The sequence below is a fragment of the Hemicordylus capensis genome, chromosome 2, assembly GCF_027244095.1.
Source record: "Hemicordylus capensis ecotype Gifberg chromosome 2, rHemCap1.1.pri, whole genome shotgun sequence".
Classification (NCBI taxonomy): Eukaryota; Metazoa; Chordata; class Lepidosauria; order Squamata; family Cordylidae; genus Hemicordylus; species Hemicordylus capensis.
The window spans coordinates 323124369-323151752 of NC_069658.1; the positions used below are offsets into that span (position 1 = coordinate 323124369).

The following is a 27384-nucleotide window of genomic DNA, read 5'->3' on the forward strand; positions in this document are numbered from 1 at the left end:
TTGTTCCATTTTCATTCATTTTGCTTTTTTAAATAAAATGCATGCCTGGATTTTCAGAAAGTCAATTTTCAGGGAAACGAAAAGGTTCTGTGACATATGCCAATGCACCAAATACAAATGGTCCCTGCCCATGGCATTCTTGCTAGTTACAGTTCATTCCAAAAACCAGTGAACTATTTAAGATCTAACCAATCAGAAAATAGTTTCTACAAAGGCCACATTTATATCAACAGTGTAGCATTCAAACCTGTCAAACCAAGAAGCAGTTTCCATTGTGACTTACCGTGTGAGGGTTGTCATAGTAGACAGCAATGGAGCACAGCTTTGGAGAGATGCTGCAGCTCTCCGTAAACAGCCTTCCACAATCGCCATAAGGCCCCACCTGGAATTTGTATGCCACAGTGATGTTGCCGATGGGAGGCAAGCCAGCACTCACCACCACTTCCGAGAAAAGCCCCGAATAAACAGCAAAGCCAAAGAGTGTCAGCAGCAGAAGCACAACCAGTGCGCTGAACAATCCAATGAGCAGCCAGTCTGACATGGCTCCTGATGTCTCTGACTGCAGATACCAACTAGTGACAAGAGAGATTAGACAAAGATTAGACAATGCTGAAGCAAACTGCTCTCTCTTAAGACTACACTCACATGCAGGGCAGGTTTTGAAGTTATCTTTTACTGTTACATCTAAGTCAGGACTTTCTATGCTGACTAGCAATGGCTCTTCAGGGTTTCAGACAGGGGTCTTTCCCAGCCCTTCCTGGATATGCCAATTATTGGATCTGAGACCTTCTGCATATAAGGCGTGTGATCCACCACTGATCTACAGTCCCTACCTTAATGTTTTCCCACATTAGGAGGAGAACCAACTTTGACTTCGAAGAGCCCACTTTGATTTGTGAACAGATGTGGCCCTTTTAAAAAAATACCGGTATACATACTCTGAAAAAAACAGTTCCACCTCAGTTACTGTTTGTTCAGTTTGACAAGGAATAAGAGCCACGTCCTAGTGTAAATTGTAAAGAGATTAGGCTGGTCACTACCCACTCTGGTGAGATCAGTAAAGGGCAAAAGCAGCTGTGGAAAAAGCCAGGTTGTCCTTGAAAATACCATTGTTGGTTTCACTATAGCATACGGTATACAGTATTTTACAGGTTAAAATGTGCTGTCCTATATGCACAGATTAAAAGGAATTTAAGGTGTCTTTTTAACAGTGTCTGTCCTAATTAACTTAGCAAAACCTTGTAAATACTATAGTGTACTCAAACACTAATATTAAACAAAACCTCTAAGTGTATTTTATTTACACATCTTGCAGCTTTCTAGTCCAACCTCACGATGTCGAACATTTCAAAATAGCATGACTCTCTGTTCACTCTCAATTATTCATGTAAATCCCTCTGAGACTTTTATAATTTTGATGGTATACAAATGTGAGAAATAAAATTACTTTGACAACCCAACTAATGAAACTTAACCTGTACCACATCAAACACTGCACAAACAGTAGGTGAATCGCTTTACATAAAGTAGTGCACAATTATGATTACATTGCTCTGGCCTGAATGATATACACGTCAGTTGTGTCTGAAACCTGCTTGCAGAATCTCTATTTTATTGTTATATGAATGTAATCACTATTGGCTGCTTGTTATTCTCTCAAATAACAACTGGGCCTCTGATGTGGTTGGTCTCTCCATGTAAAACTCTCACTTACTTCAAATTGCGTCTTTATTCCTCATGTTTAAAAGTGCCTGTGTTAACTTATTATCCAGGAGCTGAAGCTACTGCTGTTGACCTTAGGCCAACTGTTTTCCATTTATCTACCATTTCCATTTCTAAGAGCCTCGCTACACATTTTACACAAACACAGATAACCAAACCCTGAATGCCTTTTTTCTCCCAAGAAAAACTGCAATGGAGTGAAGTGTCAGGGGTTGCTTAACCCTTTCTCCAAGCACTGCTATTCTGCTTACCCTTTCTCCATCCACATTTCTGCTCCATCTTCCCCACCTCTCACATAGCTGCCTTCCCCCCTGCAGGGTTCAAATGTGACTTTGTGAATTTGACCAGCTGATTTTAAAGATGTGCCCCAATTCCTTTGAAATGAAAACCTTTTGGGCAGTGGAGGCTGTATGTCTACATCAAAGCTTCTACACGAACTGGATTGAAGTGCTCATGTGGAAGTCTCACTGATGCCAGTAGAACTTAGGGCCTATTCACATAAACATCAAGTACAGGAAAAATAGCTAGAAAAAAGCATGCATACTGAAGCCACAAGCCATGATGAATTAGTTGTTTCCAAGTACATGCTGAAAACCAAACTCTTCATATGCCAAAGGTGCATATGACTGGCTTGCAACAGCTGGGAGCCATCCCTACATGGCTCTGTAAACAGACCTTCCATGAAAGTATGCTCCCAGTCAATTTATAGACCAATATATCCCTTAGCTCAAGGGCCAGGTACATCTCTGTACCTTAGAACTTCAGAGTAACCCTGTGTGATACAACATTATTTATTTCTACTTTAGATAAGCAACTGAGGCTGATACTTATTCAGTACTGTTCCTGTCCCTCTTCTCAGCAACTATACAATTTGAATCCAGATCTAAGTCTGTCCAGCAGAAAACATGTTCATCTTACCTGAAGATCAGCAGAGTAGACTGCCTAACAATAGTTCATTGTCTCTCACAAGGACCTTTGATCCAGTATGTGCTTCTCTGAAACAAAAGAAATCAAGATCTTATTGAATTGTGCTATTTTCTGGAATCCAAGTTCAGTAGATCTGCACCAGGGCCTGACAATTTGCACTGCTTCCCCAGTGTACATAAGACGTGCTGTAGCCAGACTTAGGGCGGGGCTCCTCCCCAACCTTGCCTTTCCCTCATAATAGTGGTAGTGGTAGAAGGCCATTTGCAGGAAACCGTCAACAACTAGATGTTCAACACTTCCCCTGCAACCCAACGTATCTGGGACATGACAAAGCAGGGGGATGTTGCCCAAATAGGTCCTGGCCTATTCCTAGGAGACCAAATCAGTAGCCATTTCCCCGCTGAATATTTACTTAGGATCTCTAATGGGGATCATCGTAGGGCTCTTTCAGCGGCTAGACTTAACGCTCTTCATACGGCAATATTGGAAGGACGTTTTGGGAAGGTGCCCTATGATCAAAGATTATGCCCCTGCCAGAACGGTGAAGTGGAGACTATGGAACATCTGATGCTGAAGTGCAGATTTTATACTGAATTAAGGAGAAAGCTTCTCTCCCCACTGCTAACTCATTACAATTCTAATTGCCCTTCTGGCAAGGACAAGGTTCTTTTCCTGGTTGCTGCTAAGTCAGAGTATGTTTACAGGAGGGTAGCAAAATTTTTATTCATAGCAAGCAAGATTCGGTTTAGAATGATTGAGGCACGAGATGCCAGGTTGTGTACTTCAGATTAACCAGTTCTATTTGAATGAAATTAGCTATGTATACGGTATCTGAAGGTATTAATGTTTTATGTATTTTATGTCTTATGTATTTTATCTATTTTATGTATTTACTCCTGTTGTTTCTTTTTTCTTTGGTATTTATGCTGGCCTTGGGCCGAAATAAACCAATACAGTATACAGTATACTTCCCCTGCAAAAGCCCCCAACCGGTCCGCAAATGGCCCCTAAACAGTCATTTTTCAAACATTCTGTTCCCCAGCCAAGCTCCAAAAACAGAAGAGAGTCCAGATTTTGGGGGGTGGGGTGAGCAGGGGGGGACACTACTCAGTACACAAATATTTCCTTTTGTAAGCACAGCAGGCCTTCACAAATTTCATTTCAATGGTCCCGCTGCCACCTACAGCAAAAACGTTTCTCACTCCCACTATTAATTAGTAAAGTGGGTGTCTCGAATGTGGAAGCACTGGTCTTCAAGAGCCAAGAGAGGATCAGAATGGGTTCCTGCATTCTTGGGGGGGGGGGGCTCAAGGCACGAAGGGAAATCTTGGGTTTTTGTTTTTTTTAAGCCCTCCTAGTTTCTCAGAAAAGCCCAAAAAGCAAGAAGGGCCAATGTCTGCATGCGCACACTGGCTTCATGTTGCTTCTGAACGTTGGCAGCAGATAGTCGTGTACAGGTGTCAGCCCTCAGATGGTCAGAGCTTGGAATTAGGCTGAAGGGAGGCAAGTGGCTCATGAGCACCCATCCTCACAGCCCAACTCTTCCGCATAGAATCCTTTAAACTGTGAGAGAGAGTGGACAATTTCCTTATCACAGGAAACCTGTCACAGTCCCACTGCTAGAGCAGATCACTTTCAGGCTTCAACAGAGGGACTGCAGCCATTGTCTTCATGAAGCCAGGTACCCAAATCCAAGTAAAGAGGTCTACATCTACAATCAGGCTTCTGAGAATTAACACTTTCTGTATCAGGAAGTGGAGATAAGTTGGATGTGCATCCAGACATGTATCTAAATGCAGATACCTATTTGTACCATGTTGCTTTCAATGACATTCATATTTGGATGCTCATCCAACTGCATATCCCATTGGAATCAATGCAGTACAGATAGAAAGCATCCACCTCAGATGTACATTCAATTTGTGCCAGTAATTCTCAATTCAGCACGCGATACATGAAAGAAAGGATTCCATATCTATCTCCTTAGTTGAACCAGGATTAAAAAGGGAAAAGGGAAAGAGAGGCAGGGTAAAGGAACAAAAATGTCCTCCTCTTTGCCCTGCCTCTCTTCCTTCTCCCCAGACCCTACACTAAAATGTAACAAAAAAGGTACACACCCACACTATTATTTCCCCCACTCATGGGTCTATCCTTCTTTATAATTTAACTTTGAAAGGGGAAGCTCACACTTTCAAACTAACTTAAAAACTGCCATCTTGTATATTTTTACTTGGGACTAAAACGCACGGAACTCACTCGAGTTTACTTCTGGGTGGGCATAGATAGGATTGGGCTACATGTGTCATATATAACATACTAACTACCTTGCATTTATTCCAGGTTTCAATAATTCAGAAACTTAAACTGACAAGGGGTAAATGTGACAATATTAAAGATCACATGTAAAATAAAAGACATCAGGGTCCCCTCTTTTTAAAAAAACTTCTAAATCAGTGTTAAGCATTACCTCTTTTCTCAAATAGCAAACAGACACTTATTAGCTAGCATTATTGATCACATTTAAGCCCCCGCCCTTTTTTTTGCATGAAATTCAAAGCAGCATACACGGGGGTTCCCAGATGGACTCCCAATCCAAGTAATGACAAGAGCATAGGCCTGCTTAGTTTCAGCAAAGCTGCTGCATCATGTGCCTTCAGACCATTACAATGAGAATGCCTTACTCAGGTTTCAATTTTAAGCCCCAATTTGACATTGTAGTAGACCATTTGTCACTGTCTAACCAGGAATGGTCACAATGACAGTAGCACCAGGTCTGATCGGTTTTCACCCATGTACAACATCCCACCCTTCGTGGGTTAATTGTTAATGCTTACGCTGGGGGGGGTGAAAAACGAGGGGGCCAGAGAACATATCCCCTCAGACACAATATATTCCAGACAAACAAAAGAGAGAGTACACTAAAGAACTGAGACAGTCAAGGCTACTACAACCTGTGTTATACGATAAGCAGGCAATGCCATCCAGTAATTAATTAGTCCATTTGCTGTCTGCCGTCTATTTGAAACTGAAATCCACTACTGTGCTACATCGCTGTTCATCCTTGTCTTCAAATCCAAGAGCTGTTTCATTTCTCCCAAGTGATCCTGTTTATTTCAACTGTATTCTACTTCCTGGTTCATGTGTACCAGCCCGATGAGATCACAGTGCTCGTGCACAGCTCATAAAGCCAGCATGCACTTTTACAACCATTCCTTAAAGAACCAGGGATGCTTTTACCAAAACCTCCAAAACAGGTTGTTCTTTAGAAGCAATTCCACCTATGTGTCACACAGTGCAATGCTGACTGGGAGACCAAATATTACCAGAGTCTTGCAGGGAGAGAGAAGCTTTCATTTCTTTTAGAGGCTGTCAACTCCACCTACATGAATCATAAATCCCAGTGGCAGATTACCGGAGAGGCAGAGGAGGCATCTGCCTATGGTGGAAATTTTTGAAGAACGGCAAAACCGCTCCTCAAATTTTTCCACCCCTCTCTGAGCACGGCAAGAGCGGCTGCAGTGAGGGTGAGGAGAAAGGGCCCCCCCCATGGCGTTTTTTTAAACAAAATAAATACCGCTGTGTGGTGGCAGCAGTAGCTACGGGGGGGGGCAAGGAAGGGAGAGCTCCCCTTAACAATTCCTTTACTTTTTACCCAGCGAGAAAGGGTGGGATGGGGCGCGGCACTGGTGGTGGAGGCTAGAGGGAGTGGGGGCGAGGAGCGGAGAGTTCCCCTTTTCCTGGACTGGGAGGCAGCGAGCTCCTTCCAGCTGCCCTCCCTCCTCCCAACTGACTGCACAGGCTGTGCTCGCCTCTCTGCTGAGCAGCCCGTTTCCTGGCCTTCCTTCACGTGGAAGAAGCAGAGAGGCGGGACTCGGGAGTCCTACCCTGGGTAAAAGGTAAAGGATTATGAAGGGGAACTCTCCCCTCCTTGCCCCCCACAACCCTCCCTGCAGCTACAGCTATGGCTGCGCACTGGTGGGGTTTGGGGTTTTTTAAACACCATGGAGGCGGGGGACTTTCTTTTCACCCCCACCTTCACTGCAGCCACTGCTGCCACACCCTGGCAAAGAGGGAAAGTTTCCCTTCAAACCACCCCCCGCCGCCGCCACCTTCCTGCAGCCTACTGCCGCTGCAGTGGCACTTTTTTGCAAAAATCCTTTTTGCCTATGGGTGGCAAAAAGGCTTATCCGCCCCTGCATAATCCCCTGTTTGTGACATCCATAGTAGTGCTCAGGGGCGTAACTATAATGGAGCAAGGGGAGACAGTTGTCTGGGGGCCCACTGCCTTGGGGGGGCCCCCAGAAGCAAGTCACATGACTGACTCCCCCAGCCATGCACCCGCCCGGGCTTCCTTCACTTGTCTTCATCCTCCGAAACTGATGTGAGTGTTAAGACCTGGAGCTACCAGAACAAGCATGTCTTTCTCTAGTACCATTAAATGACTTGCATCGTCCACAATTTACAAAACCTTTTTAAAAATAATTTAGGATGGTGTTCTATTGTGGCACAGAGGTGTCTCATAGATAGATAGATAGATAGATAGATAGATAGATAGATAGATAGATAGATAGACAGACTATGCTTTTTGTTACCACTATTCAGCCTCATTTAAGATTTCTTTACTTTGTGAGCTGAATGAACTTCGGGGGGGGGGCGGCATTTTAAAATCTTGTCTCTTGGCCCATTCCAACCTTGCTACACCCCTGGTAGTGCTAACTGTCATGACACAAATGATTTCAACTGCAACCAAACAACCAAAGTGGAATGAACCCTTGAGACTAGTTTACAGGGTGATCAAAACAGAAGTATGGTTACAAACCAGGCAGCTGCTAGCAGTTGCTCACCAGGTTTCCCTAGCCAGCAACCCAGGGATTTTCCATTCAGATGTGATCTGTGGAGCCAACATTCACTGTAAACTCCAGAGGGCCCAAAGTTACTGAAACACAGGAAAGCTGGAAAGGTATTCTTTGCATCATGTTAAATCTCTGGGAAGGTCTGGTTGCGGTTGCCACCAGCTCGGGTGGTGGCAACTCAAAATCTGGCCTTTGGAACACGCTTCCTAATGAAACTAGAGCCTCCCTTTCTCTGGATGTTTTTAAGAAGGACCCGAAAAAAATACCTATTTTAGTTTATAGTTTTAAAATTTTAAGTTTTAGAGTTTTTATCTGTGTTTCAAACTGTTTTAATTGCGTTAATGTTTTAATTGTTGTGTTTTTAGATTGTGAACCATCCAGAGACTTGCATAGGGGCAGGGGCGTAACAAGGCTGGAGTGGGCCCAGAGACAAAATTTTAAAATGGGCCCCTCGCTGATACACACACACACTTCACATGTGACTCCCCTCTGGGGGGGGCCCTGAGGCGTGGGGGCCCCCAGGCAGCCGCCTCCCCTTGCCTAATGGTAGTTACGCCCCTGCATAGGGGGCAATATAAAAATGTGTTAAATAAAGTATCAACTCAATTCTCCCTGCATCTCTGCAAGTCTCCAGCTCACACAACTGCACTGGAAATGGTGCAATATTCTTCTTGTTCCTCAAGATTTCATCTCTTGCAGCCAAGAGAATGAAAGAAAATCAACCTTGTCCTTTACACTAAAAGTTTGTTCCACATGCTTCCAAAGAAGAGCCATATTTTTTTCTTATAGGGCTCCTGCACTTTCAGAGCAGCTTTGTGACAAGCAACATTACATACAGCAGGGAAACTTTTGCCCAGCATGTAAAAGCAATCATGGTTAAAACTTAAAACCTGCTACATTTCTGCTTGTCATTTCAGCTTTGACACAGAGCCCCAGAAAAAGAGGGCAACCTTGTAGGATATGTGAAGCTCAACTGCTAACATTAGATGAATAAGAGCAGTGCACAATTCAAAATTCTACCCAAGGGGAAATTTAGGATGCACATGGGTTATTGTAAGAAGAAGAAATGGGAACGGGGAGATTCTCCTTTGCATGTCAGTTGTTTCCCACATATTACATTGTGAAAACAAATAAAAGGATTGTTTGGTGGAGGGGCTGTTTGTTTTTGTTTTAAGCAAAGCCTAGTCTTACAGGTTGATCCATTTTGTTGAAACAGTTTATGATCAGGTACAGGCTGCAAGAGGTATAGCTGATCTTTGCTGGAGCCAATCTCAGGATGTGAATTCTCCCCTCTGTCGTCGTTAGAAAAAGCAGGATCCCCATAAACTCTTACTGGGAACTATTTCAGTTAACACTGCGCCCCACCCATCGTACCCTACACGGACTGGTGTGTTATGTCCAATTCCGACCTGTTCTAAACCTCCATACAGCTTTCTCCCGCCCTAGACCACTTCAGCACCAATTTTCCCATTCAGAAACTCCTCACAAGAGGGGGCCGGCACTGGGATCCAGGCAGGTCAGTCCTCTCCATTACAATGTGCTCCGTTAGGCATGTCCTCGCCTCACCTCCTTCAGTGTCACTTCCCCCCTCCCCAGCCATCTTGCTTAGAAACCCACTGAAGTCTCTCCGACTTCCCCAGTGGGATCCACCACGGAGTGCCACATGCCTAACCCTCGCTCGCAACGACGACGACTCCACGGGCGGGGAGATCCCCCACCCGCGGTCAGCCAGCCTCCCTCCGATCCCTCCTACGGGTCTTCCAGGGTGGGGTGTAAGGAGGAGCAGGAGGACGCTGTAGGGATCCACCTCGAGAATCACCGCTCTTTCCCCCCCCCCCGCTCCCCCCCGCGCCCTAAAGAGAGATCCTCCACCACCATATGTCACTCCGCCCAGGCAGATTACTTGGGAGATCTCCTCCGCCGTTTTGGACCCTTCTTCACGCTCCTCCTTCTCTCCTCCCTCCACCCCCCACCCACCCCCGCGGGATCCAGTGAGTGGGACCTTCTTCAGCCTCAGCCCCCCCACCCCGCTTCCCCGGCTCCTGCGAGGCTCACTCCACTGTCGTCTTTCCCACCTCCCGCTCCCAACTCACCCCCCTACGGCAGTGGGAGCAGAGCCGGCTCGGCATTCACTGTGGCAGCTCCCGGCACAGTCACGGGCTGAAGCTGCGCTCGGGGGCGCGCCTCGCTCAGCGCGGAGGGGAGGGAGGGAGGGAGGGAGGGAGCGCGCGTCCCCGTGCCCGCCCGGGAGCGCGCCATGACGACGGGCTGAGCCTCGCGGGATGGGGTGGAGCTCGGCGTGCATGGAGACCAGAGAGCAGGAGGCAGCCGCCTGGGTGGCGACGGCAATATCAGCAGCATTCCCAGCGGGGGCGGAGCCGCAGAGAGGGCGCTGCTTGTGTGTTGCTGGCCGCGGCTGCGTCCCCCTCCTCGGGTGGTTTGTCAAAGTTGGCTGTCTGGGTCCTGCATGGAGGACATACCTCCGTGGTGGGCTGCAGCAGGACAAGGGGGAGGGCCTGGCTGAGGTCAAGTTGTCACCTCTTTCCCCCAAAATAATTCCCCTGTCTTTAAACAGCTGCTGGGCTGTCAGAAATCTAGCAGGTATACCTGGTCCCTTCGCTGCAGTTCTTCCGTGCCAGAGAAAGCTTCATCGGTTAAAATTTCCATCTGTCAGGCAGCTGTTAAAGGTACAGGAGCCCTGCCAGAAACAGGTGGCAACTGCAGAGACTTCTGGCGTCCTAGCGTCCCGCCAATTCGCAATGACTATTTATTTGTCGTGGACTTGTTTGATTTTGATTTGTTTGATATGGATAAATGAAATCAGAGGTGCAGCTTGGTAATTTTGGACCCTGGACCTAATGAGCTTATGGGGCCTACTGCAAAATAAGCATCCTCTCCATATTATATACACAATTACACCTTCACCAGATATCTGGAACAGAGTGCTTTTTTTGGTGGGGGGAGACTACACAACCCCCAAGGATCTGTACATCTTGATCATTCACCACAAACACAAAGATCTGGGCCACAGTGCATTTGCCCCCGCCCCCAAGAGATTTTGCAAACTCCAATGAGTTCACACAGCTTCTTGACCATTCACAAACTAACTGGGACACAACATGTGTCCCATGGGCCTTGCTCCACAGTTCAAACACAAAACCAACTTGCACATATAGTGCATTCATAAGGAAATTTTATTTATTTATATAACCTGTTTGTATACCGCCTACTACTCACTACTGAAGTCTCTAGGCAGTTTACAGCAACAAAACCAAGACATTTTAACAATTAAAACATATAAAAACATCAAATTAAAATACAAAAAACCCCTACAAAATAGCTAAAAAACTTGGCTGATGAGATGTGTCTTTAGCTGATTCCTAAAAGCCAATAGGGATGGATCAGCTCTCATCTCAGCAGGAAGTGCATTCCACAGCGCTGGGGCAACTACAGAGAAGGCTCTCCTTTGAGTTGCAACCAGGGAAGCTGGCAGACCCCTCAGATGAACCTCCCCTGCAGTTCTTAATAAGCAGTGGGATTCATAATGAAGAAGGCAGTCTCTTAAGTACCCTGGGTCCAAGCCATTAAGGGCTTTATAACCAGCACTTTGTATTTTGCCCAGAAACCTATTGGTAGCTAGTTCTGTTCTTCTAAAACTTGAGTGATATGGTATCTTTAGGATGAATAAAAACAAGTAAAACCAGTTAACAATTAAAATCAAAACTATAAAAACAGAATAAAACCAATTAAACATTCAAACAGCTAAAAACCCTGGAGAACCAGGGCAAACATTAAAACAATTAAAACAATTTAAAAACGCTGAAAGGCCAGGCCAAACAGATGGGTTTTAAGGGCTCTCTTGAAGGTCAGTAAGGAATTAAGATTATGAATTTCTGCTGGGGGTGCATTCCACAGCCCGGGAGCAGCTACAGAGAAGGCCCACCTCCGAGTCGCCAACAAATGAACGGGTGGTAACTGGAGACAGACCTCCTCAGATGACCTTAATGTGCGGATGTAAAAGAAGCCACTTTCTAAGATATCTCGGGCCCAAGCCATTCAGGGCTTTAAAGGTAATAACTAGCACTTTGTCCTGAAACATATTGGCAGCCAGTGTAACTGTTTCAAAACAGGCATAATATGGTCTCTCTGGGTTTCCCCAGAGACCAATCTGGCTGCCACATTCAGAACTAACTGAAGTTTCTGGACTACATACAAAGGCAGCCCCACGTAGAGCACATTGCAATAGTCAAGCCAGGATGTTACCAGCTGATGCACCACTGTTTTGAGGTCAACCTCTTCAAGGAATGGGTACAGCTGTCGAATCAGCTGAAGCTGATAAAAAGCACTCCTGGGCATGGCCTCCACCTGAGATACCAGGGTGAGGCCTGGGTCCAGGAGTACTCCCAAGCTGTGCACCTGCTCCTTCTGGGGGAGTGTAACCCCATCCAGCACAGGAAGATCTAACTCACCCCTCAGATTCTGAACCCCCACAATGAGCACCTTCGTCTTGCTTGGGTTCAGCTTCAATTTGTTCTCCCTCATCCAGCCCATTACTGCCTGTAGGCAGGCATTTAGAGAATGAGTGCCATTTCCTGAAGATGCAAAGGAGAAGTAGAAGGGAAAGTCATCAGCATGCTGATAACACCCAGCACCAAACCTCCTGATGATTTCACCCAGCGGTTTCATGTAGATGTTAAAAAGCATTGGTGACAGAATGGAGCCCTGAGGTACTCCATATAACAGCTCCTGTTTTGAGGAGCAACTGTCACCAAGCTCCACCATTTGGAATCTACCTGAGAGATAGGAACAGAACCACGGCAAAGCAGTGCCCCCTATCCCCAACTCCCCCAGGCGATCCAGAAGGATACCATGGTTGATGGTATCGAACGCCACCGAGAGATCCAGAAGAACCAGTACAGTCACACTCCCTCTGTCGATTCCCCAGTAAAGGTCAATGAAGGCAAGGGCAGAATCCTTCACATAGGTATGGAATGATGGTCCAATGCGGGTGGAGGTTCCAGAAGCTTTTGTAATTTTCTACTATGAAACAAACCACCTATAGGACTTGTGGGGGGAGATTAAATTCAAAAAATCATTAAAAATCAACAGATTGACCAATCCACTTCAAGATCAATACACAATGTTCCGCTAACCTGTCCTACATATGAGCCTAATTTCAGAACTCTAGGCCAAGCCATTCCAGAAATATAAAAGAGCCCCTCTTTTCCCTTAGGAAACATCAGGGAGCCCTCTAGGAGAGTGGGCACATGGACCTGAAAATCCAGTTCCTTGCCTAACGGCACCCCTGATTAAAATAGTAATATCTCACTCTGTCCAAGGAACTTTACATTTTGTTTTGTTTTTTCTAAATATCAATGCTCTTGTGACTCAGGGATGCAGGATCTAATAAAAATTAATAGTTTGAGGAATAACAGGCCAAATGAAACCAACATTACATTACAAAGATACAATCTGTTTAAAAGAAGAATAAGAAAAGAGCCCAGTTCCAAGTATGGTGGTAGCAGTGTCTCCGCCTAGGAGGGAGGTAAATGTGACTAGGAGATCCTGGACTTCTGCTCCACTTGCAGCAGCATTATTTGCCAATGGTGGTTGCTGGAAAGGTGCTGCAAAGTTAGATGGGCTCAATTCTAGGTGCGATGGAACCCCTGAAGGTCTGCCTAGGAGGAACACATTAATGCACAGGTCCTGGAATATTTCTTTTCCTTCCTGGGCCTGATAAGCAACAATTCAACAGGTGTAGATATATGCATCAATGCCACCATCTTGGGCAGAACTGTAACACATTTCTACCTGCCATGCAGCTATTAAAAGGACAGAAGGCCTGGGTGGTGTGTGTTTGTGTGTGTGGCAGCCCCTATAGTGAAAGACTGAATTGTCTGGTTTGGTATACTTGATAGGCATTGTCAAGGTAATGTAAAGAGGGACAGTTCTGGGCAGGCACTTATTTGCAAGTGTTTACAGATTTGCAAATTTTAAATTGCATAGTACTGAGATTGAGCTAAAATAGTCCATTTAGTCTGGGAGTTCACTTGCAGCTTGCATGGGATTGCAACTCAGTTTTTATAGCACTCAGAAAATAGCAAGACAAAATCAGGCATTTGACTTGATAACATTTAATGATCATTAGAAACATTTTATTTTAAAAATAAACCTCTGAACCTCTGGTGACTATGTAAGTCATCAGTTGCTACGATGACAAAGCCAGTGATTACAGGGAACATGTTTATTATAACTACAGTGTCAAAGAATTCAGTGTGTGGCCAGATGCATACCATTTTTTCCATACACTTCCTTGCAAGAAGATCATTTTTTCCATGAATGCTGTGGTAAAGAGCTTATTCAGCTGTTCTGTCTGTATTAAGAAATGCAGCCCAATCTTATGCATGTTCATTCAGAAGTCTGCAGATGTAGAATATTTCCACTTTTCAAAGTAACTCCCCCAAAATTGTCACTGCAATCTACCACTCTAATTCAAAGCCTGCCATCTGGTTAGCTCAAGCCAATTAGCTGGTTAGTTCATCAGTGGCCTGGTTCACACAGTAGTTTGACCTAAGAGCCCAATTCCAACATTATGTTGTATGAGTGTACAGATGTCTGTACACGTTTGTGTGAATGACTGTACCTGTGTTCATTTTAAAAGTGAACCTGGATGCAGTGTACTTCTGTACCTACATCCTCTATAATAAAGTGCCTAGGTATGCGCCCGTGTCCTCTGGTGTCTGCTCCCGTGTCTCCCTCGGCCATTCTGGGCATGCGCGGAGTGCATGCCCAGAACGGCCGAGGGAGAAATGGCCGCAGGCACCAGGCAGCCATGTTGGCCGGTTGGTCGGCCCGGCCGAGGGGAGGCCGGAGGCAGCCACAGGGAGGGCAGAGGCGGCGGCGGGTCCAGCCTGGCCACGGGGAGAGGAAAGGCGGCAGCGGCGGGTCTGGCCCGCCCACCGAAAAGGACAGAGGTGGCGGCGGCGGGTTGACAGGCGGCACTCTTGGCGGTGGCGGAACTCACCGCCCACCCAGAAGGCCAAAGGCGGCGGCGGGTGGTGGTGGCACCACCATGGAGGGCCCCCCCAAAACCACCGCGGGAGGCGGGAGGTCCAGCCGGGAGGAGGCGGCGGGGGAGGGCGGAGAAGGCAACTAGCGCCCGTTATTTCAACGGGCTGAAAAATACTAGTTTAGCATAATGTGAAAGATCTCTGTACAGATCCCTACCTGTGTACACTGTACACTCATTGTATGAGTGTTGAACATAATATGTGAATGGGTCTTAGATTTCATATGCGTTACTGACATTAGCATGATTGTATGAACCCATGCCAAATGGTGATTACCTAGATTACCCATGTCAGTGGGAATCTCAGATTCATCTTGGGCCATAAACCACTTTGGCTTGGGTTCACACAATCGTGCTAATTTTGGTAACCCACATTAAACCTAGGTTTGGATGATGGTGTGAACCAAGCCAATATGTGAAAATTCTTCAGTTCTGCCATTCAGTTCTGATCTCGTATTCAAGACTTTGCAACTTTTCAGTCCTCTGGAATCCTTGTGCTGTCTCCATTTTCAAAGCTTTTCTCTTTGCTTTGCTTTCTATTTAACTCTCAAGACTTTTCTCTTTTATTTACTGGCCCCTGGGCCCATAACCCTTTGTAGGGGAAGAATGGCAGTTCAGTCCCCAAATAACAAAGCAAAACCAGTTTGGAGAGAAAGCAGCAAAGCAAGAGGTCTTGAGATAGTTCTTTAGTATCGAGGAACTACAAGGATTTATTTAAAGAAAAGGTTACAAACAAATGTGAAAAAGCCTGCAGCTTAATTTCAGCTGTAGCTCATGGCTAAAGAGAGAGACCAAAAACAAACAACCATCTGTGGAGAGACAAAATTGAGACTAACACTGGAAGAACACAAAGGGGAGGAGTCTAGCACTTTTATCCATGACCCTAACACACACACACCCAGTGGTCACTATGAGACACTGAAACTGAGAGCTGATGCTGCCAGGGTCTAGGGATGTGCACGGTCCGGAGCAGTCCGGACCGGCACCGAAGGGGGGCCTTTCTTTAAGGGCGGGGAGGGCTTGCTTACCCCTCCTGCCTCTTTGCCCCCTCCAGCGCCCGTATTTAACAGACTAACGGGGCGCTGGAAACCAGCCGCCCCCGCTGCCGCGAGCAGATTTACCCCCAAAACTACCAATACCCCTGCCGCCGCCGTCGCCCGCCAGCCCTCCCTTCCTCCCTCCCAGCTGCCCGCCCGCCCGCCCGCCCGAGTCCTCACCCGATGCTTTAGTAAAAAACGAGAGGAGCTACCGGACAGAGCTCCTCTCGCTAGGAAGGCCTGCTGCATACTGAAGGCGTTTTGCGCGCGCGCACATGCGCGCGCCGCAAAGGACACCGATCGCCGGAGGCCCGGTCTACCCACCGGGAAAAGGCCGGGTAGACCGGGCCTCCGATCACCGGAGGCCCGGTCTACCTGCCGGGCCGGGTAGACCGGGCCTCCAGCGATCGGAGGCCCGGTCTACCCGGCCTTTTCCCAGCGGGTAGACCGGGCCTCCGGCGATCAGTGTCCTTTGCGGCGCGTGCATGTGCGCGCGCGCAAAACACCTTCAGTATGCAGCAGGCCTTCCTAGCGAGAGGAGCTCTGTCCAGTAGCTCCTCTCTTTTTTTACTAAAGCATCGGGTGAGGACTTGGGCGGGCGGGCGGGCAGCTGGGAGGGAGGGAGGGAGGGCTGGCGGGCGACGGCGGCGGCAGGGGCATTGGTAGCTTTGGGGGTAAATCTGCTCACGGCGGGGGGGGCTGCGGCGGGGGCGGCTGGTTTCCAGCACCCCGTTAGTCTGTTAAATACGGGCGCTGGAGGGGGCAAAGAGGCGGGAGGGGTAAGCAAGCCCTCCCGCCCTTAAAGCAATGCCCCCCACCCAGACCCGGACCAGCAAGGGCCGAACCGGTCCGGCAGTTCAGCCATTCTTTAGACTCACCCCTACCAGGGTCCTAGCTCCAACAGTTATCATATGCTCATCTTAACCTGCCCTCAGAAATTGTGATGGGTGCTAACTATTCTCCCAGTGTACAGCTGACAGAGGCTTTCCTGAGCAAGGACTTGGAGTATTTAGGCACTATGAGACACAACAAGCTAGACATATCTGCAGAGATGCAACCATATTCACAAAAGAAACCATTGTCATCTGTGTTTGGCTCGGATGGACAGAAGACATGGGCTGCATACAAGTGTGTGCTGTGCCCAAGGATAGCTGACAAGAAACCAAGCAAAATATTTGATGATTGCGAGAGACTGGCCCGTAGTATGCATTTGACTAGCTACCAGATCTGTGATGACTGCCTTTGGGTCAGTCACAGTGGATCCCTTCAGCTGAAATGCTGAGAACTGAGATGTTCTCATTAGTGTAGAGTTTGAAATGTTCATTTTTCTTAGCTAACAACTCACACGTTGAAATAAGAGCCTTCTCATCTCTGACAACTTTTTAAAAGGCCGTCAAGACACATTTGTTCACCTAGGCTTCTAATCTGATTTATAGTTTTAACAGCTTTTAGAGTTTTAACATGGTGGTAAATTTTAAATTGTTTCAGTGTTTTAATTTTGTTTTAATTTGTATTGTTTTTATTGTAAACCACCCAAAGACATAAGTTTTGGGCAGTAGATAAATATGATTTTTTTTTTAATTATCAGTGAGTTGTGCAGTTACACAGGTGCAGTTGCACCATGCTTGCGGAGTGGGTGTCACCACTGCAGTCCCCCGAACTGAACTAACCTCAAAGTGCTAGCCCACTGCCTCCAGTGCCTGTCTCGCTGACTGCCTCCTTGGGAGACTGATGGTGGCAGTGCTGCTGCTGCTCTTCTCCCTCTCCTGAGTCATGCTCTCCCTGCAAGGGAAGGAGTGGGACAAGGAATAGGAATGTGGCATCCTCCCCACACCTCCACGCACTCCATGTACCACTGCCTGCTTTTTCCATTGGTGGGGAGAGCAGGACTCGGAAGAGGAGGGAAAGTAACAGCCGCCACTGCTGCTAGGCATGGGTAGGGTAGGGCATCGTGGGGTGGGGTGTGGGGTGGATGACTCAGGGGGGTTGGGATGGGTGGAGGGGATTGCAAGAGCTTGTGGATAGTAAATGGGGGGGGGGATGCAAGGGTGTGCAAGAGTGGAATAGATGGGGTTTCAAGGATGACCAGAGGGAGTGTGAAGAGTGGGTGGTGGAATTACAAGGGCATGATGTGGGGAGCAGGAAGGACGTGCAGGAGTATTGCAAGGGTACAGGGTGGGAAGGGCGTGGAGGGGGGGCTGCAAGGACTTGCAGAAGATTAGTTCAGGTCAGAAGGGCTAGGAAGGTTTGGGGGGCATTTCAGCAGACGTTGAGGTTAACTACGGGGATAGGAGCTCACTAAGCCACCTCAGGCACCTGTGGGACCTTTGGTCAGGCCTGGCAGTTGTAGTTCTGTCTAGGGCCTTCATGGTTGTGGCACCTTGCTTTGGGAATTTATTTTCCCAGGTGACCCTCTCGTAGTCTTTATAAAAAAAACTCGTTTAAAAACCAGGTTTTCAATGCTTGGGAAAGGGGTGTGCTAATGATCCCTGCTGGTGAGCTGTTATTGCTGGTGAGTGACTATTGTAATTGACAATATTTTGGATGTTATCACTGATTTTGTATTTAGGTAGGTATGCATTTGTGTGAGCGGCTTTGAGAGCCCTGTGGTGGCTAATATGCAGGATATACATTTGGGGGGGGGTGGTGTCACCTTTTATGCTGATGAAATTATACCTGTGCGTCAGAAGAAGTGTGCACTGTAAACAAATAATGTAAACTAGCACTGTTGATAGTTCAGAAGCAATGTGATGTATAAGAAGGGAAAATAACAATAAAATAAATATTGATGATAGAAAAAAACTGTGGCATGGAACTACTCAAATGTGAGACAGGTATGACCCCTTGTGGCTGAAGCTATTAATGGAATGAAGAAAACAACGTAAGGCACAATTATTTTGTATATTAATCCAGCAGAAAAGACAAAAAACTTAAATGTGAAACCATGAAAATCTGAAAAAATGACAAAGAAAAAGTGGTTAAAATATTTTAAAATATGTTGTATGTTTCATGTCATTTTTCCTAGCTTTGCTATGGAAATGATTTCTTTCTGAAGACTGATATGTAACTGTTACATAATATCTGACATCAGTGGCTCCCAAGTTCTTGAAAAAGTGCTTTACAAAACCAAAGCTATAATTCATCCTATACCCACTTATAATTCCTCCTATTCAGGTCCTATTGAATTCAGCAAGTCCTTACTTCCAACTACAAACATGAATATAATCAGACTGAGTCAGTCAAGCAAAGGCACCATTGTTTTTAGTAATAATATTTTTTCATTTCTTTTACAGCACACATCAAGTTGTTCATCGAGTGTGAGTGCCCTGCTATAGGCCCCAGTAGTTGAGTTGAAAAGACAGAGAGGACATAGCCGAATGTCTGGATATTATTTCAGTTCAGATGTGCAAATATCCAGTTGACTAGTTGCCCAGAACAACTGAAAGCTGTACTGTGCAGTGAAGATGTTTGGTTCTTTTAGATTCTCCATGTTTAATTTGAAAAATATTGAGATGTTCATTCATGGCTAGAAAAGAAGAAAATCCTGAAAATAAATGTCATTCAACAGTACATCTCTAAACAACAGTTTCCTAGTGCCAAGTACATTAGTGGCAGCCTGCAGAAATACTGCTCGAACTGCATATTACTGGGTGGAAGAAAGGCATGAACTACAAGAGAGGCATATTTACCTTGTCCAAACCAGAGGGAGGGAGGCACAAGGCAAATAAAAAGAAGGCAGAGGCTGGGAGCGCCAGGAATATTACAGGGTCTGAAAGATTCCAACTGTAGTTAAATGAGCACTTGAGAAGTAAGGGCAGTTCTGAAGGGGCTTTTGCAAGGATACTGAGAGGAAGCAGGCAGCAGGGTCTGGAATTGGGCAGATGCTGTACCCAGGGGGCGCTGTGGGTTTGGTGGTTCAGCATTCTTTGTGAGAAATGAGAGAGCACGCTGCAATCTAGTTTACACTCTTCAATGACACAAAGTCTCATGCTCCTGCTGTTTAGGGAATAAACCAAATTAGACCTCAGTAATACTATAAATATTTGTCTTCATTTGTTAACAGTGCAACTTATTCATTGTTATGTTAATGCCAGGGTTAAATACTGAGGTGGAAGTTGCAGAAAACGTTGGATGTTAGCTGTGGAAAATCAGTGTCCAAAGCATCCCCCCAGGGGCATAACTACCATTAGGCAAGGGGAGACAGTTGTCTCGGGTCCCCACTGCCTCAAGGGCCCCCCCCAGAGGCCCATCACATGACTCCTCACCCGCCCGTGTTGCACCCCCTGGATCTTTTAAGTACTTAGCAACACCTTTGTAAGGGAGAGAGGAAGAGTGATAGGATTTTCTATGCAAAAAGCTGGTATTAGCAGGTATGTTCCGAATTTCTTCTAAAAATTAAAAAAAATCAATCTTTCCCTGAGTGTATTTTAGTGTAAAAAGTAGTGAATTTAGCCAATTTAAGGGGGGGGGGGGAAGGAAAAGGAATAAGAGAAAGAGCAGAGAGGAGGAGGAAGATAGGTGGTGTGAGATGGGCACAAGGCTATGTGTGGCTCACCAGAGGTGCATCAGAATCTAATCTGACTCACCACCAAATTTTCGTTTGACACCCCCTGGCATAGTGCATTTGCATAGAGAGAGAAAATCCAAGCCCCAATATTTATATGGGAGTGGAATCTTTTGTGGGGAAAATTCTGGTTGCACCCCCTATAATTTCCTGCTAGATTTCCCTGTGAACTAGATAATCACCCTATTCATAATAGGGATATGAGTGTGAGGGCAATATATATTGTGAAGTGTGTTTGTGTGTATATATCAGCGAGGGGCCCATTTCAAAATCTTGTCTCTGGGCCCACTCCAACCTTGCTACGCCCCTGCATCCCCCACTTTCGTTCTATGTGCAGAAAGACTACAACTTGCTTCATTCCTGCTCCCCACCACTTTTGCTTTGGCAAGAAATAGGATTCAGGAGCTACATGTAGTTTACAACTTATGGTCAGGCTTTCCATGATCCAGCAGTATACCCCTAGAACTCAAGTACGAGAGCCAGCATGGTATAGTGGTTAGAGTGCTGGACTAGGACTGGGGAGACCTGAGTTCAAATCTTCATTCAGCCATGATATTTGCTGGGTGACTCTGGGCCAGTCACTTCTCTCTCAGCCTAACCTACTTCACAGGGTTGTTGTGAGGAGAAACTTAAGTATGTAGTACATCGCTCTGGGTTCCTTGGAGGAAGAGCGGGATATAAAATGGAAAAAATAAAAAATAAAAATAAAAAAGTATATCAGTATTCCACTCTTATAATCCATATTTTTGTTTTCCCTTCAGTAAAACAAGTTACTGGGATATTTTGAGGCTTCACTTACATCCTTCAAACAACATAGGAGCATAGCAGGTTAGTGCATTGATTATTATTGTATCATGAGATTAAAACAAGTTGGCTCCTTTAAGCAAAGGCTACTTTGTGATCCATGCCAATCACTGAGAAACAATTTGAGTTTAAAAACCTGACTATGCAAACAATTCACCACAAGATGTCCTCAGTACATACTGTAAAATTCAAAAAGCTCATTTGGGGCTGGGACAGGATAGATGGTTTGCTAACCAGCAGCTTCTCCTGGTGTGTTTTTTATGAATGGAGGCTGTGTCTGAATGACATCATAGGCTGTTCACTCCACCCACTCTTTGGAGTCTCTTTGTAGTTTTCAGGTGTTTAAATACCAGGCTTTTTATGCAGTAGACTGTTGGGTTTGAGATGGAATTATAGTGTGGAAGGCAGCTCAGCATTCTGTTCTTGAATTCATTCCGTTTATGAACTAAGAGAGCTCTGGACAGGTGAGTATTACTAGTACAGTTTATTCCCCATGCTAGTTTGAAAATAATGCTGGAATACTTCTGTAATTTTTGCGTTTTAAATTGTGCTCCCTATAAACATGTTATGCATCAGAAATGTGTGACTGTGTCTAATAGAGCTTATTTTGAGAGTTGAATTTGCTTGCAATACATAATTTTCCATAATTTGTCAGGAAGTAAACTTTTATACTTATAGTATAGCTCATGGCAGCAATTTCTCATTGTGCAGAATAAAGCAAGCAGTGGAAATGGTATGAAAGACAGCATGTCTCATTACAGAATGTTAGAATATTTTTGTAAATACTTCTTTAACATTTGGTCTGCTGCAATTCTGTGTACATGTGCTTCTGAGTGAAGCTGCATAGAATCAGGCTATTAAATACCACAAACTGGTGTCCAGTGCCATTGCTCCTACATAATCTAGTACTCAAAATCTTAACAAGCAAAATATCTAGATCTAATCTCAAAACAAGGAAGTTGATGTTCTCTTATTCAGATAGGTGTTTTGACTTGGTATGCTGCAGTATTCAATGCAAATATGATACGCAAGCAAATGCTAAGTACAGGATGAAATTATTTTATTTATTTAACAAATTTCTGTATTGCCCAAAAATCTGGTTTAGGCACTGTACCTAAAATTAGGTACTGTATCTGTGAAATAGCCTTATAAATCCTTCAGATGTGCCTATTTCATAAACTTTTGCCTTAACAGTACCCTTAAGAAACATGTTAGTCTATTGGAAGGCAATACTAATGGTCCCTATTCCCCACCCTCAGTTGCAAGTGTGTACCTTTCTGTATGATTCTTCCAGATCCCTTCCCCCTGTTCCTGCCTCTATAGAGGCAGTGACAAGCCCACTGCAGTTACTACCTGATGAATTAATTGCAGCTCCTGAGAGATTCTCAGGATTATTATTATTATTAGTAGTAGTAGTAGTAGTAAGTGGGAATGGCTTGCCAACTTGTACTCTTTCCCTTGTTGCAGTGTTCAGCAAAAGGAAGAAAGGAATGCCTCAAAGCTTGTGTAGAGAAGAGCTGGTCTTGTGGTAGCAAGCATTAATTTTCCCCTTTGCTAAGCAGGGTTCACCCTGGTTTACATTTGAATGGGAGTCTACATGTGTGAGCACTGTAAGACATTCCCCTTAGGGGATAAGGCTGCTCTGGGAAGAGCAGAAGGTACAAAGTCCCCCCCCCCAGCATCTTCATAGGGGCAAGAGACTCCTGCCTGTAACCTTGGAGAAGCTGCTGCCAGTCTCTGTAATACTGAGCTAGATGGATCAATGGTCTGACTTGGTATCAGGCAGCTTCCTATGTTCCTATAGAGCTCCAGGAGAGTCAGTGCCCCGCAAAGGCTAGAATGTGGCTTTTAATGTGGGAAACCCAAGTTGAAATTCCTGCTGAGAGTTAATTCATTCAATATGTGGCCAGCACATGCTTTGTGCCAGCACATGCACACTGGTGTGTGTTGTGCAAACCATTGTAAAGAATGAGGGAAAATGCTGATCTCAAAAACAATCAAGGACATGTGTCAAGGAGCTGCAGGACACTCCTAGCTCTCTGGTGTGTGTTCCGGAGTGTTTAAGGACATGGCTCTCCCAGTTCAGCAAGACACTGATACTGCAAATTCAGCATGCTGTAGTGGTTGGTGTCCACAGTGATTAGAGCGCCAGGCTCACAAGTCCCCACTCGTCCTTGAAACTGATCTTGGGCCAGTCACTTGCTAACAACATCTGGGTTGTTGTGAGGATGTATGCTGCCCTGAATTCCTTGGAAGATGGGCAGGTTAAAAATGTAATAAATATATATGTAATGCAAATGTGAATCCTCTGCCCTGTTCATCTCATCTGATGGCAGTGGGCAAGACATTGCTGCTCACTGGGCAAAGGGGTACCTTTTCAAGTGGCAATTCTCTTCTATTTGGCAGTGGAGAGAGCAACAGCCCCTATTCCCAACCCCAGCACAGCATTTTTCCTGGAGTTGTTACTGGTGTCAACCTCTCTTTCTTTTTTCATTATGAGCCCTTTGGGGACAGAGAACCATCTTGTTCCAATTACTCTTTTTCTCTAGGAACCATATGGGGCCAGTATGGCATAGTGGTTAGAGTGTTGGACTAGGACTGGAAAGACCCTAGTTCATATCCCCATTCAGCCATGAAGCTCACTGGGTGACTCTGGGCCAGTCATGTATCTCTCAGCCTAACCTACCTCACAGGGTTGTTGTAAGGATAAACATAAGCATGGGTTCCTTGGAGGAAGAGTGGGACATAAATGTAACTAAATAAATAAATTATGTAGCCCCCACCACATGCAATTATGAGGTGCCGAGAGCATGCCTGTATGGACATCCTCTGTGGACATCCCAGTGTCCTCTCAGCATATCCCATTATTGCATGTGGGGTGGGGTGTTCATCCTAATACACACTCCAAGTACTTGTTTAAACATTTGGAACAACAGCGCCTGCACACACACACCCATAGATACACAAGAGACATGCCAGGACACTTTTGATGCACCCCCTTCATAACTGCATGTAAAGGCCCTGTATTGTGCAAACTCAGAACTTTTTTGTAGAAAGGCAGTATATAAAGAATAACTATGATCTCTCTGCAAAAACTACCTCACAAGGCTGTTGAGAGGCTACAGTGTCGCTCTTAGCTCCTTCAAGTAAGAATAAGATACAAACAAAACAAATAAATGGATCATACCAACTTCCCTGGTTCCCACAAAGGGCTCTGTGCTTCTACTATCATTTTCCCAAGACAGTCTAATAAAAGAGAGCTCAGAGCTTAAGATTACTCTCCCATCAATTTGTCCTATGATATAAAGGAAAACTCCTGACTAAGCCTATTTTTATTGCTGTCTCCACTAATGCCTTTCTTTGGATTCACTAGGTTTAATAAGAAGGTTAAGACTTTCTGTATTCAGGGCTTGGAATCTCTATGGTTTCACCAGTCCAACATGTACAATTTCTACCAATAACTCTAAAGTGATTTTGCAGGCTATGTATTTGCAGAAAGAGCATTTCCCTTGGGGTCTCCCACTGACTGCCCCATCTGATACCAAAAAAGCTAGTCTTTGTATTCTATCTTATTTTATCTGCCTTTGCCAGACCACAAAGTCCTCTGAATGAGACAGACCTCCTCCTGAACTAATTAAGTACTAGCTTAACCTGCGCAGAGCTTCTGCACGCTAGTACTCAATTCCTCCCCTCACCCCCGCCACAGCCCACCTCCCTCAGAGATCTCTCCACCCTCACCTGAGCCACACTCCTGTTCGTCGTCCTCCATCTGGTTGCTTCCATTCCCCTTGCCCCTCTTGGTCACTCCTCCATCCCTTTACTCCATCCCCCTCACCCCTCTTGGTTGTGGCTACAGCATTGCTGGCACCTTTTGGCCAAGCTGCAGCCCCCTATCCCCAGAGACCTACACACCCGAGCCTGTTCCTCCCCACAGGAGCAGCAGCAGCAGTTGACTGGGCCCTTCCTCGCTGCTGCCACCGCCATGGCCACTGACAGGCCCGGGCCTCAGGCCACTGACAGGCCCGGGCCCATCTCTTGCCTGCCTGCTTCCCTCCGACAATGGCCTCGGTAGCCCCAAACAGCAGCAGTGATTGACTGTGCCTTTCCTTGCTGCCAATAGGCACCGCCATGGCTGCTCATTCCCCTTAGGCCACTGACAGGCTTGGGCCCATCCCTCGCCCTTCCTCCTTTCTTTCTTCCCCTCCCTTCTGCTTCTCTTTCTCTCTCCTCCACTTGCTCTTCCCCTCTGTCTTTCTTCCCCTCCCTTTTTTGCGCTCGCTCGCTCTCTCTCTCTCTCTCTCTCTCCCTTCCTGAGTTAACAGATCTTGTCCAACTTGTTTCCTCATCTAATTCACACAACGGCCTCCTTCTCCTGCAGGGTCTCTTTCCTCCCTCACAACCCCTTTCTTCGCTCACCCCTGCCCACTATCCTTTTATATAGATAGATTTCTCTCCTCTACAACCAAGAACATCTTCCGACCAGTAACCGTCGCATTCCAACTGACTTTAACCATCACAGGCTGCTCTTCCCTATCTGCATATGGAATCTCCACTGCCCAATCACCCTGGTGCTTCTGCTCGCGAACTCTGGCAAGAGCTGCCACACGTGGGATTAGCCATGGGTACACCTTAGAGAATTATATATAGAAATAGTGCATTGCTAGCATCAATATTTGTACATTGCCTGTTTCTAATAGGGAAGTTCTACTTAATCTAGTACGGTACCAGCATGATGATCATGATGATAATATCCTCAACATAAAAGAAAACCACAGGGCTCTGAAGGTGCCAGTAGTCAAAATCGACTTGACGGCACACTTTACTTTACCTTCAAATCAGATCTTAAATTGTACAATTCCTCAAATTCTAGAAATTAGGGACATCGAGAGCTGTCAGTTTTAACTGGTAAGTAATTCCTTTGGATACGTGGGGGATTGAATCCAATCCCTCCTTCCTTTCCTCCAGTAATCTGTGCCGTCAGAGCCTACACTCTGGAGCATCTATCCAGGGATGTGCATAAGCAATCCTTACACAGGGCAGTACATGTACCACCCAACACTGCATTTGAGGATCTTTGGACTGCAGCCATATTTTAGAAGCAAAATCCCAAATCTTCTCAAGTTTTCTTGATTAGATGTAAGGAAAATCGAAGCGTCCCTTCACTACCACCCTGATCATGATGAGGATGATGTTCCCTTCCAAATGGGAAACAAGCCCCTGTGGATTCATCTGTTTTGTTCTGCTGTCTCTCACCATATAGATTACACAACTGACTGGCATCCCAAAATCAGGTTCTTCAAATTTCCTGAACTCCCCTAAGAGCCAATTGGGTTTTGTTGTATTTCATGACTTTAGATGCTGCCTCCTGTCTGTTTCAAATGGCAGCTCTGATGCATTGAAATCCTTAGGGCTTGCATACTTGTGTCTTCTAAAATGACCCTCTCACCCAATCTAAGAGAGAAGAGACATGCTGCAGTTGCTTTTAAGAGGGAAACTTGGCAGGAAACATTTAGGAATGAAATGCAAACCCTTTTCAAAATGTCATTTCCTTTATTCAGAGAGAGAGAGAGAGATAGGGAGGATGAATATTTTCCTGTTGGGTAAAAAGGATGTTTCTTGGCTCTGTAAGTACTTTACTTCAGTGTACTGCTCTCTGATTGTAGTACCCTGAGGTGTGTGTAGAATGATCTGATCTGTAAGAGCAAGAAGTCCGGATGGTCTGTCTCCCATCTAGGGTTACACTAGACTTTTTCCAAAAAAAATCCTTCCCAACCAGGGATGACTCAAAGGGGTAGTGGACACTCCCACAAATATATTTCCAATTGCCCCATCCACCAGAGTCGAACTTTAGAGCAAAGTGTCAGATAGTACAGTAATAATATATTATGGCCCTGTAGCTTGAATTACTTTTTTAAAAGATGCCATTGTTTAAATAAGCCTCATTCACTCACTCCTCTACCCAAGAACAAGCAACAGAAGTCAGTACAGGCAGGTAAGTAGGAGACTCCTCCAGCCTCCCAGGAGCCAGGCCAACTTCTTGAGATTATGAGTCAGGGGCAGGATAATCTTCCCTGCATATTTGAGCTGGCCTGATACTTAACTCACTCCAGTCTTTCCTGTCATGTCATTTTGGACATAGGGTTGCCAAATGTCCTGGATTGGCTGGGACTTGCCGTAATTCCAGGGGAAAGTGGGCATCTCTTCTGGGATGCCATTCCCCCTGTAATTGCGTGCAGCAGCCAGCACAGGCTCCGAGCAGCTCCAGAATGCTTCCGACAGTAATAGCTCTTTCCCTGCTCGCTCGCTCACTCACGGTGGCTACCATACTGCTGTTGAGATATCCCCGCTCCCATCTGACAGTCAGCTGTTCTACAGGTGGGTGGGGCTTGCACAGAAGCCTGTAGCTCC

The 27384-nt window shown here is 45.8% G+C and overlaps 2 protein-coding genes across 13 annotated transcripts in view; one reads left to right on the forward strand and one right to left on the reverse strand.

The window, feature by feature from the left end:
• Positions 1-9719, reverse strand: part of TEX264 (testis expressed 264, ER-phagy receptor) — a 251875-nt gene extending 242156 nt beyond the window's left edge. Inside the window, exons 1-3 of one of the 3 annotated variants that reach the window (XM_053296702.1) lie at positions 9596-9719; positions 2641-2717; positions 284-572 (exon numbers count right to left, since the gene is read on the reverse strand). In XM_053296702.1, coding sequence (XP_053152677.1) covers positions 284-541 — 258 coding nt within the window. In that variant the 5' untranslated portion in view covers positions 542-572; positions 2641-2717; positions 9596-9719. Of the gene's footprint in view, positions 1-283; positions 573-2640; positions 2718-5600; positions 5787-9119; positions 9140-9595 lie in introns of those variants that run through there. The other 2 variants (XM_053296703.1, XM_053296701.1) reach the window with 2 other exon arrangements.
• An 11190-nt stretch (positions 9720-20909) lies between these two features.
• Positions 20910-27384, forward strand: part of LOC128341821 (semaphorin-3D-like) — a 76441-nt gene continuing 69966 nt past the window's right edge. For 9 of the 10 annotated variants that reach the window (XM_053288384.1, XM_053288388.1, XM_053288382.1 and 6 more), the window contains exon 1: positions 21180-21440. The gene's annotated coding sequence lies outside the window, so the exon portion shown is untranslated. Of the gene's footprint in view, positions 21001-21179; positions 21441-27384 lie in introns of those variants that run through there. The other variant, XM_053288387.1, reaches the window with a different exon arrangement.